This window comes from Vigna unguiculata, chromosome 10 (genome assembly GCF_037176805.1).
Source record: "Vigna unguiculata cultivar grain cowpea cultivar isolate G323 ecotype 2 chromosome 10, ASM3717680v1, whole genome shotgun sequence".
NCBI classification, from domain to species: domain Eukaryota; kingdom Viridiplantae; phylum Streptophyta; class Magnoliopsida; order Fabales; family Fabaceae; genus Vigna; species Vigna unguiculata.
In genome coordinates this window covers 43,805,278-43,816,995 of record NC_140801.1, presented here as the reverse complement: position 1 = coordinate 43,816,995, position 11,718 = coordinate 43,805,278, and the positions used below count along the sequence as shown (strand labels likewise).

Here is an 11,718-nt window from a genome sequence, read left to right as displayed (position 1 = left end):
AAAAAGTTAGAACTGACAAAATATAAGAAGAAAATGAGATGCTTGCTTGAGAAAGATGATAACACTTACGAAAAAAAGAGATACAATATCTTCAGATCTGCTTAAAAAAATGATATATTCAGATCTTCTCATTTGAAACAGCTGAAAAGAGGAAGATGAAGAGGTGTTGTGTGCGCGTGAGAAAAACATAGAAAAGAGGAAGGTTGAGAAGAAGCTGAAGAGTCTAGAGTTTGTGTGTGAGTGGGAAAGACATGAGAAGAAAAGAGAGAGAGAGAGAGAGAGACGAAAAAAAAAAGACATAACTTCAGCATTTTGAATTTTTTTTTAACCCTGTAAATTCGGTTTGATTGACACGTTAGCACTTTTTCCTATTGTAGAATAAAAAATTTGAATTGAATTGGATCAGATATATTATTTAATAGAGAAACTTTCCATTTGTTAGTTCACAATTGTATATAATATTAGATGTACAATTATTCTTAAAAAAATAATAAATATATGTCTATTACGATTTCATAAATTAGATATTTTATTGATAAGTATTGATAAAGTATCTTATAGTAACAGACATGAATGCATATTGGACACAAATAGATAATCCAAATTGAAATATTGGTGAATCATATGTCCAAACACAAGGATAGGCTAGATGGTACAAATGAAAAATCTATTCAAATGGAAAATTATAACTATATTTATAATGAAAAATTGAAAAAAAAAATCGTGGTGTGATTTTAAAAATTAAATAATGTTAATCATCAATAAATTAAAATTAAAAAAAATATTATTTTCAATTTAAAATTTAACCAAAATGAAAAACAAACCATTTATCATCTCAATCAAAATCTATAAATTGGTCTACCATCATCATTTTCAAGATTAAATATATTTTTGTCAAACAATTATATAAAAATAAATAAAATTAGTCTCTCCATAAAAACTTTAATTCTTTTATCCCTTACTTTCTAAAGCAATGAATTTAATCCCAAAGAGTGTTGAATGTGTTAAATTTTGTCTAACATCATAGCACTTGGATTCATCATTCTTCTCCATCTATACTTTGACACACAAACCATTCAGCCCATCCACTACATAAATCCCATTTCCATCTTCAACCTCCATTCTCCAAATAATCGCCAGGAGCCCCACACAGCATCCACAACCCGACACATCACTTCAATCCCATCGTCTTCAATCACCATTTTATGATTTTTTTTGTTTAATTTATTTTCTCCTTCTTTTCGTAATGTTTAAATAGAAGCTTCTCATACTAAAATTGCTTGAAAGCCGAGACCCTAACCATATCTACAATGGAAAACCCTTTTGTCCATTTAATTAAAATGTCTGAAGAAACTGACGTTAGTTTCACATGGAAAGAAAATGTGAATCCAGGCTCGTTTCTTCGTGAAAGTTCAGAACCGTCTCCTTCTTTCTCGAAGATGCAATGAAATCTAAGAGATCCTGCAGGAAGACAAATAAATTACATTCTACTACATTAAAAGAACCCTTCCCCCCAAGAGAAAAGAGAAAGTCAGATAAACACCACAAGGATAGAAGATTATGTCACTTGCTTCTGCCTGTCATTAGATGTTGCTAATAAATATATTCATTTTCCACTTGATCATATGCTGAATCACACTGTGAACAAATAATGGTAACTTCCCTTCCCTTTATTGCATCAGGAAAATTGATTACCTGTAATTCCTTTCCCTATGGCTCAGTATATTCATGAAACTCAGATGAAACAAGACCTATTTCTTGGCTCATCAATTGATGGACAAAAACTTCATGCAGAGGCAAATAAAATGGTATTTTGAAACTAGAGAGTTTCTTAACCACTTGTTGCATTGATGGCCTTAAGTCTGGTTTGGAGCACAAACATGATAATGCTACATTTACCACAAGATGTATGTCTTTAGCATCTTTTTGAAGAGGAAGAGGAAGACGTGAATCCAAGAGATCTTTCAACAACATACTTTGAGTAGTTGGGTTAAATAATGATGCAATTAGCTCTCCAGGATGTTTTCCCATTAATGTTTCCAAAATCACCACCCCAAAACTATAAACATCACACTTTTCTGTCACACTCATTGTATAAACAAGCTCTGTTGCGAACAAAAGAGATGAAGTTAACTTATCAAAATATATTATCACATCAATTCTAGAAATTGATAAAAATATTGTGATCCTGTAATAGACAACAACATTCACCTGGAGCAATGTAGCCACATGTGCCAACTGCCAAGGTTTGATTTGAGGAATCAGGATCAAGGAGTCTAGCTGTTCCAAAGTCTGAGACATGAGCCTCTAATTCTGAGTTTAATAGAACATTGCTACTTTTTACGTCTCGATGAACAATTGGTGGGATACAATCATGATGCATGTAGGATAAAGCCTCTGCCATCCCTTTAATCACATTCACCCTCTTATTCCAATTCAATTCCTTAGCTTCCACTTCGTTATTCAAAATATAAAATAAACTATCTCTTTCCATGTATTGATAGACTAGAAACATGCATCGATTGTGGAGGCAATAACCATGAAGCTTTACGATATTTTTATGACGAATTTTTGTTAACATCTTCACCTCATTCTGAAAACTTCTTTTAAATGATGGATTTTGAGATTCCACACGGTGGAGCTTTTTTAGCGCAACAACATTTCCACTGGGTAATTGTGCTCTATAAACACTGCCATATGCTCCTGTCCCAATACAGTACTTGAGGTCAAAGTCTTCAGTTGCTTCAATGATATCCTCAAATGCAATTTTACCATCATAATTCCATATAGAAAACAAGTCTCCGTTCTTTGTTGCTATTCCTTCACACTTTTTCTTAGGCTTAAATCTTAAGAAATATAATATTAAAAGGAGTAGTAAAAGGCCAAAGAAACTGACAGGAAGAACAATTAACATGATCACGGGCTTACTTTTCCTAGTTTGAGGATTTGTTTGGTTGAGCAAGTGGCAGTATGAGAAATTGGGCAGGTGGTGATCATTAATTAATGAGTCTTCCTTGAAATAGCAGTAATCTGGTACCCCTGATTTTGAATCAAGATCTTGTGAGAAGTCAAATGAATTGTATGAAAGATTTATAAATGATAGACTAGCAAGTTCCTTGTGTAATTTACCCGAGAGATTATTATAACTAAGATCCAATCGAGTAAGCACGGAACTTCTTCTAAAAGGAAATGGAATCTCACCAACAAGAAAATTGTGACTTAGACTAAGGTCACTGAGACAACCAATTTGGGAAGTTATGCTTCCATTAAACAAGTTATGGCTCAAATCAACTATTGTAGCGTAAGGACATTTCATGGTTTCAAATGGAACTGAACCACATAACTGATTTGATGAGAGATATAAGGAGAACATTTTGTCCATTTGAAAAAGTTTTGCAGGTATTAAACCCGAAATCTTATTATGATTAAGTCTCAAAACTTCTAATTGGAACAAATTCCCTAATTCTTCAGGTATGTAGCCTTCTATTTGGTTAGAATCAAGGAAGAGATGTACCAAATTCTCCAAACGACCTAAAGTAGGAGGGATTGAACCATTGAGAGAATTATTTGAGAGATATAACCTTTGTAAGCTTTTTAAATTTCCAAATTCTACTGGTATTGGACCAGTAATTTGATTGGATTGAAAAAAGAAGTATGTCAAGCTTTCTAATTGACCAAAATTTGGAGGAATTGAACCTGTGAGTAAATTATCTGAGAGATATAATTTGACTAATTTTGTCAAATTCCCAAATTCCGTGGGAATCCTACCTTCAAGTTTGTTTGAATCAAGATACATAAATTTCAAATTCATCAATTGACCCAATGTAGATGGGATTGAACCCGATAGAGAATTATGAAAGAAAGATAGCGTCTGCAATTGTGTCAAGTTACCAAATTCTGATGGTATTGAACCTGCAATTGGATGATAGGAAGAAAGAGATAATAAAATTCTCCCATTGACAGAATTTATAAGGAATAATGCAATAAAGAGAACTACAACAACTTACCTCGGAGAGTATTTTTGGACAGGTCAATATAAGTAAGGTTTGTAAGTGAGCCTATTGCTGTGGGGATGCTTCCTCTAAGACCCATTCCAGTTAGATACAGAGTGACTAAATTGGGGAAGGCAGTGAAGTTCAACTTATCTATCCAAAGCAATTCTTGTAATGAAGGAGTCTTCATGTACCAACTGTCAATAGCAATAACACTTCCAGCTTCATTGCAATCGATACTCACCCAACGACAATGGTCAGAGATATTACGGTAATCATTCCACCAACCGCTGTTGAGCAAAGCCTCGCGTTCCTGATTGATGGCACCAAACACAGATGATAGCTCACCCATCATATACAAGGCCATAACTAGTAAACTGCAAAAACAGTTTGCCATAATTGATTGATTCATTGACTTATCAACTAAATTTGTTGTAATAATTGATTGATTCATTGACTTATCAACTAAATTTGTTGTAATGATACATTGGCCATAAGATTTAAGGGTAGTGACAGAAAGACGCGTTTTCTTTTTATGGTGAGGAAAATGAAAGTTCAAAGACTTTGTTTTTCCCGAAAGAATTATGATATGATTGGTTGAAGTAAAGGTTATTTAATAAAATGGAATGTGATGTTTAAAATCCGGACGGCAGTACCAATGAATTTATCAATGTATTCACAGGTTGGTTTATTTATCTGTCTAAACAATTATTCATTAATGGTTTTTGGATTCGTTGGCCAAGAATTCCAAGAACTGATGAGAGCAAAATGTACGCAAGAGGAATAACAAAATACACATGAAATTCAATGTAGATAAATTAAAGTATTAATTAAGAAACTCTAATTTATAGTCACGGATAAATCACTTTGAAACAAGTTTTTCGTTCTAAATAAAGCATTAGATATTACTATCCTTCTAAGCTATCCTTCTAAATTACTGTGAAGGATGTGTAGTTGGTCCATTATGAAGCTTCTTTAGCATAAAAGATTTTCGAAAGAGAATCCACAGAACTGCATTTACAGACAAAAGCAATAACACAACCTTCATGTCATGAACAAGCACTAGATAGCAACTCTAAAGATATGTCAGCAAGCATCAAAGTAAATTAGTTCCACATACAGTTAACTCGTCAATAAATTCGTTTTCTTTCAGACTCGAAGTGGATTCGGAGTAGACTCGGTTGACTCGTACTGACTCGTGAGTTCGAGACCGAGTCACCGAGTTCGTCAAAGGGGACGAAATGACCAAAAAGTTTTGTCGTTCAGATTCAGATTTTAAGTCCAATCAAAAGCCCCAAAACCCCAAATTGGAAATGCGAACCAATTGAGAAATCGAAGCTCAAATCGGAAACCCTAATCGAAGAACAAGAGAAGATTGAAACTTGAAAACGCGTCGCCGTCGTGTCGCCATCGTGTCGTCGTCGCGTCGCCATCGTGTCACCGTCGCGTCGCACTTCTCCAACGTTGCAGATGCAGTGGCTGTCGCACTTCTCCCTCTGAGCTAGTTCACTTTCTCACTGTCTCACCTTCTCGTGGCTTTTTTCTATCTTCGTGCTTCACTTCAAGATTATTTTTAAGTTAGCGTTACGTACACATATATTCCTTTAAATTAATTTAAGTTGTTACTTATATATATATATATATATATATATATATATATATATATATATATATATATATATATATATTTGTCTTTTTACTTTTAGTTTAATTTTTTTATTTCTGGTTTTCTGAAAAAATAAATTAAGTCATTTTTAATTGATTGAGATTGATTTATAATATCCCAAAAATGCTTTGGGAAGTTCACTTTATCCTATTTTAGAGGCATTTGATCTTGATAATATAGATTTTGATGCTAATGTTTATGATGCACATTTGTCATATGAGGAAAAACATGATGGTAATGGAGAAGATGATGATGAAAGAGATAATGATGTTGGAGATTATATAATTAGAGGATTGGAGCTAGAAAGTTGAAGTTATTTATGTTGTGATTTATATTAACCTATGTATTTAGTGTTAGTTGGACCTATATAACAGTGACATGTGTGTTGAACTAAGTTACTATATACGATCTCTCAGATGAAATAGAGTCTACGAAGCTCTCACAAGTCTACGTAGACTCTCAAGTCTGATAACCTTGGGATCAAAGTAACAGTGAAATATCATATGAATCAGTAAAAACCCAATGGAATAGTGGAATGGAATTGCCAATAGAATTTGAAATGATGAAGTTTGGTTTACAAGGAATTAAAAATGAAAAACATAACGAAGCCACAAGTAATGAAATTCCTGACGTGCAATGCGGATACTTGAAAAAAAGGGAATGATGAAATGAGTAACAAAATTGGTTTAGAACATAGAGAGAAAGAGAGAGAGAGAATGAGCAGACAAGGAGCATAAACAGTTAGCAGAGAAGATTGCATACCAGACATGTGCCCCTCTCACTGAATGAATTCCTTTAAATACACATTTTCCTTCTGTTCACGTGTGTTTCTCCTCAATGCCTTGTCATGCGGCTCCACTTCCACCGGGCCCCTTCCTTCCACTATCTTTTCTGATATTTTCTTTTTTTCTTGTAGCATTTTTACTTCATTTCAAAAACTTTTGTCATATGAAGGAGTTTTTTAACACAATAGTATTTCCAGTAGGCAGTTGTGCTCAATATGCGTCAGTCCCAATACAATACTTAAAGGTCAAAGTCTTCAATTACTTCAGTGATATCCTAAAATGCAACAATATGGTTGCTCATAACATAACAATAAAATGAAATGAAATGCAATTTTTGAATCCATATGTGCACATTAGGAAAATGGGAATGAACATTGTACAGATAATATGGTTATTTATATCGGAAAAAAAATAGCTAACAAATTTTGTTATGATTAAATTATTTGATAAGTTCAAGAATATTTTAAAAGGACAGTAATTTAAATATATAAATTTTAATTATATTATTTGACTCTCCCAGAAATTTTGGTAAAGATCAGCCACTAATAATATGATAGCCAATAAAGAATTTAATTATGAAAGAGTTGGAATTTAACTATGAAAGAGTCGGAAAATAACCTATTTTTACACATGTTTTTATTTCTTTTTTTCTTTACTACTTTAAAATATCCTTTAATGTTTTTATGTTGTAATCCTTATTGTAGATTTTAGTAGGTACAATTTTGTGTCAAATCATGAATCGAATTCGTTGAGAAAACTTGAGTTAACTTAATGTTTTTAATATTTTTTTTTTTGTTAATTTTTTATACAACAACCAACCAATTTAAACAATACTAGACAATTAGTGGAATCCTTTGAATGGTTAGTGCAAGTTTTGATGTTAGAAGATTAACATTTATCTAATTCGGCCAACGACAACAATCAATATTCAATCTTGGGGGTTTCTTCCTACACCCCCTATATTTCTTCTGTACTTCCAAATATTCATGCTTTTCCATTTATGTTCTTAGAAAATTAAATAAATAAAAAAATTAATTAGGTAGACGAAATAATTAAACAATTATGAAATGACAGAGTTAGTTGGCTGCCTGAATTAATTATCAGTAGTGTTATATATACCTTGCATCCCCTCTTCTTTCAGTTTCACTTACACTGCAATTCTTTCACTTTCACTTTTTCACTTGCACTGCAAAAGAAGAAATTTCGTTGGTGGTTGAGGTGTGAATTTTTCAGTCGAGGGTCCACTCGTATTTCACCATTTGCTTCATTTCTTCTTAGAAAAAGGTACGCGCATTAGAATATAAGTTTATATTTGATAAATTTATGTTTGAGGTAAATGTTATAGATGAAAAAAATAAGAAAAAACTAAGTTGCGTTTTTAATATTTCATGTTACATTGTACAGAAGTCATTTTTATTTACGAAAGTCGAAACTTCTGAAACAGAAGTGAACTTGTGCGGAAGTCAAGTTATTTTTTCCATATACGGAAGTCGACTTCTAGAAGTGTATGTGTAAAATGGAAGTCGACCTCCGGAAGACAAGTGAAATTCTACAGAAGTCAAATTATTTTTTCCCTTATATGGAAGTCGACTTCCGGAAATGTATGTGTGAAACGGAAGTCGACTTCCGGAAGTGTAAGATTAAAACGGAAGTGGACTTCCGGTGAAGTGAAATTTTTTTAGTGTTACGAAAGTGGACTTCCGGTCTTTAAGTGAATTTTTCGCAACGAAAGTCGAGTTCTGAAGAGTTTTTTTTTTTTTTTTGTTTGGTAAGTAGCTTTTTGTTGTGGTGAGTAAATTTTTTCCACTTCCGTAGTAAGGTGGTTTCTCTTTTTTTTCACTTTTTTCACTTCCGATGCTTTCTATTTTCTACCATGCTTTCTTTTTTCTTTCTTTTTTTTTTCACTTTTCCACTTCCGTAGATGCTTTTAGACTAAGCTTTCTTTTCTTTTTTTCACTTTTCCACTTTCATAGATGCTTTTAGACTAAGTGATATTTTAATTTAGTTTTATTTTGTAATTTATAATTTTGTTAGGGTTTGAATAATAACTTATGTTTTATTTATTATTTATTTAACTTTTATTTACATGAATATTTATTTTTTGTTTATATATTTTTTATTGTTATATTTTTGTATGTTTTAATTATTATTTGTTTAAGTTTACTATTTATTTATTTATTGTGTGTTTGTTTTATATTTTTGAATGAATATTTTTATTTTTTTATTGATTTAATTTTATTTATTTTGAATTTTTTTATGGTTGAGTGTTTATGTATGCTTTATTTTTTTATATTTATTTAATTGTTTGAGGAATATTTTAATTTTTTTTATATTTATTTTATTTTGTAAAAAGTGGTATTGATTACTAATGTTAGATTATAGGTGGTTAAAGTTATCTAAGATGGACGATCTCCCTTTAACTTTCATGGATTCACAAGTAAATTCGAGTTTCATCTCAGATTTCTCTTCTTTTATAAATGAGATGAGTGATGGAGACTATACAAATAATTTTACGACTGATAAGATATTTTCAACACGAGATGAGTTGATTCAGTGGGTTCAAGGGATAACATTTCATCTTGGTTTTGTTGTTGTCACTATCAGATCTGACAAAGCTACTGGTCAACCTGGGAGAAAAATGTATGTATTGTTAGACTGTGAAAGGGGTGGTAAGTATAGGAAGTATAAATATGATGTTCAGCCTAGTGTCTCTGGCACAAGAAAATGTGATTGTCCATTTAAACTCAGAGGCAAACCAATTAGTAATGGAGATGGTTGGATGTTGAAGGTAATGTATGGATATCATAACCATGATGTGTCTCATACACTAGTTGGTCACCCATTTGCTGGGAGGTTAAAATCTTCTGAACAGTCCTTGCTTGTTGACATGTCTAAGAGTCAAGTCAAGCTAACAAATATTCTACTCACTTTGAAAGAAAAGAGTGAGTGTAATGTCACAACGATAAAGCAAATTTATAATGCAAGATACACTTATAAACGATCATTGAGAGGTTCAAGAACTGAATTACAACACTTGATGATGTTGTTAGATCGTGATAATTACATCCATTGGAGTAGATGTCAAGAAGAATATGAAGTGGTTAGTGATCTGTTTTGGACACATCATGATTCTGTTAAATTGTTGAATGCATTTAATATCGTATTCTTGATGGACACCACCTACAAAACCAACAAATATCGATTGCCATTACTTGAGATAGTAGGGGTGACATCTACAGGGTTGACTTTCTCTGTTGTGTTTGCATTCATATCTAGTGAACGAGAATCTAATTTCACTTGGGCCTTAGAAAGATTTAGAGGATTATTCATGACCTCTGAGGGCGGTCCATAAGTAATTGTGAGCGACAGAGACCTTGCTTTGATGAATGCTATTGGTAGTGTTTTTCCTGACTGTTATCATCTCCTTTGTCGATTCCATATTCAGAAAAATGTGCAAGCGAAGTGCAAAATGTTAGTAAATTTTGTTGACGCATGGGATGTTGTGATGGAAGCATGGGAAAATGTTATGTATTGTGAAGATGAGTCATCCTTTAATGATTGTGTTGACCGCCTTCGTCATGTTTGTATTTCATGGCCTTTATTCTTTGAGTATGTCAATGAAAGTTGGATAATTCCTTATAAAAAATTCTTTGTAAAGGCATGGACAAATCGAGTAATGCATTTAGGAAACACAACATCAAACATGTATGTTTCATTGTTATTATCATCAGTTATGTTCTTAATTCACTTATAATATTGTTTATGTTAAATATAATAGGGTTGAATCAGCGCACTAGAGCCTGAAGAAAGTTCTAGGAAGCAGTATGGGAGACTTATGCTCGTGTTGGAATGCAGTCCATAACGTTATTATCCTCCAACATAATGAAATCAAGGCATCTTTTGAAAAAAGTATAAATCTAATCAGTGACGCGTATAAGGGAGGCATGTATAAAAGATTGGTTGGAATTGTATCAAGACATGCTTTAGGACTCATTGCTGATGAGGTTGAACGAGTCAATCATATAGGATTTGACAACGGGAGTTGTGGATGTGTGTTGAGAGCGACATATGGTTTACCATGTGCTTGTGAATTAGCACGATATGTCTATGGGGTGATTCCTCCGACTGTTCTTCATATAATGTGGACTAGATTAAGCTTATCACATATTTCATCAAATGAATCGCTTCCTAGGTTATGCATAGACAAGGAAATTGATATGGTTGTGAATCGTTTCAATGAAGTCGACATTGCAGGAAAAGTAACAATCAAACAAAAGTTACATGAAATTGCGTGTCCTGCAATGACATCAATGGTGGCTCCAATGCAAAAAGTTAAAACCAAAGGTGCACAACAAAAAAAAGGTCATCGATCAGAACGGTCCACTAAGCGTGATCCATCCTACTTTGAGCATGTTGACGCCTTCTTTTCCTCTCAGAGTGGTCATTCCTTGAAAAGTGACACGAAATCTAAAAGGAAATGTAAAGAAAGTGCAATTTCGATGTTAGATCAATTTCATCCTATTTGTCACCCTTACATTGTCAATGTTGTTGATGTGGTTGCTGATGGCCATTGTGGGTATAGATGTATTGCTGCCTTATTAGGGATGGGTGAGGAATCGTGGCCCCTAATCCGACATGATCTTTTTAATGAACTTAGTCAATGGCGTGATGAATACGCAAGATTAGTAAGATCTTATGATTGTCTTGAAGAACTAAAGAAGTCATTGTTAGTGGAATCGCAAGCAGGGGTATGTTATATTCGTTTCCTGAAAGTGGAAGTCATGCCTACGGAAGTCGCGTCTTCTATGGAAGTCACGCCACGCTTCTACGGAAGTCATACTCTCTTACGAAAGTCAATAATCTCTACGGAAGTCACTCCACGAAACTCATTTTCAACTACGGAAGTCGACTTCCGGTATTGATGGCTTACGGAAGTCGACTTCTGTAAGTGCCATTGTTTATGTTTTTACGTGATCTAAACTTCCGAAACTTGTTCTCTATGGAAGTTCACTTCTGTCACTTGTGGAAGTCGACTTCCGGGTTTGTGTGGTTTACGTTTTTACAGATCTATACTCAAATAAAAAAAATAACTATATACGATGCAACAAAACAAACATGGCAGAAACAATAAAAAGAATAAAAAAATTAAAATATACAACATGGGATATGTTTACCCGTTAATGAAGAGGACTGGTGAAGGAAAGAGGGAAAGCAGACAAAAAATAGAGAGGAGGAGTGGGGCACCTTAAAGAGGAGAGTGGGGCAGATGAGAGAT

The 11,718-nt window shown here is 33.3% G+C and overlaps 3 protein-coding genes across 3 annotated transcripts; 2 read left to right on the top strand and 1 right to left on the bottom strand.

Annotated features, from left to right (window-relative positions):
- Positions 1-1,529: 1,529 nt before the first annotated feature.
- On the bottom strand, positions 1,530-5,580 carry LOC114166616 (uncharacterized). The gene is made up of 3 exons (XM_028051367.2): positions 4,008-5,580; positions 2,212-3,912; positions 1,530-2,105 (listed from the first exon to the last, which is right to left on the bottom strand). The coding sequence occupies exons 1-3, from the start codon at positions 4,444-4,446 to the stop codon at positions 1,711-1,713; spliced, it is 2,535 nt and encodes an 844-aa protein (XP_027907168.2). The 5' UTR covers positions 4,447-5,580; the 3' UTR covers positions 1,530-1,710.
- Positions 5,581-8,844: 3,264 nt separating this feature from the next.
- On the top strand, positions 8,845-9,795 carry LOC146883283 (putative protein FAR1-RELATED SEQUENCE 10). Its single transcript, XM_085667500.1, has one exon. It carries the CDS (start codon positions 8,845-8,847, stop codon positions 9,793-9,795), a length of 951 nt encoding a protein of 316 aa, XP_085523626.1.
- Positions 9,796-10,387: 592 nt separating this feature from the next.
- LOC146883282 (uncharacterized) lies at positions 10,388-11,365 on the top strand. Its single transcript, XM_085667499.1, has one exon. The coding sequence runs from the start codon at positions 10,388-10,390 to the stop codon at positions 11,363-11,365; it is 978 nt and encodes a 325-aa protein (XP_085523625.1).
- The last annotated feature ends 353 nt before the right edge of the window (positions 11,366-11,718 follow it).

Bases quoted from the DNA above. Each gene is read 5' to 3' on its own strand.
- LOC114166616 (XM_028051367.2), bottom strand. From the start codon at position 4,446: ATGAATCAATCAATTATTACAACAAATTTAGTTGATAAGTCAATGAAT. The intron at 3,913-4,007 runs GTAAGTTGTTGT...ATCCAATTGCAG, and splicing joins GTCCAAAAATACTCTCCGAG to GTTCAATACCATCAGAATTT. The intron at 2,106-2,211 runs GTGAATGTTGTT...TGTTCGCAACAG, and splicing joins ATGTGGCTACATTGCTCCAG to AGCTTGTTTATACAATGAGT.
- LOC146883283 (XM_085667500.1), top strand. From the start codon at position 8,845: ATGGACGATCTCCCTTTAACTTTCATGGATTCACAAGTAAATTCGAGT.
- LOC146883282 (XM_085667499.1), top strand. From the start codon at position 10,388: ATGTATAAAAGATTGGTTGGAATTGTATCAAGACATGCTTTAGGACTC.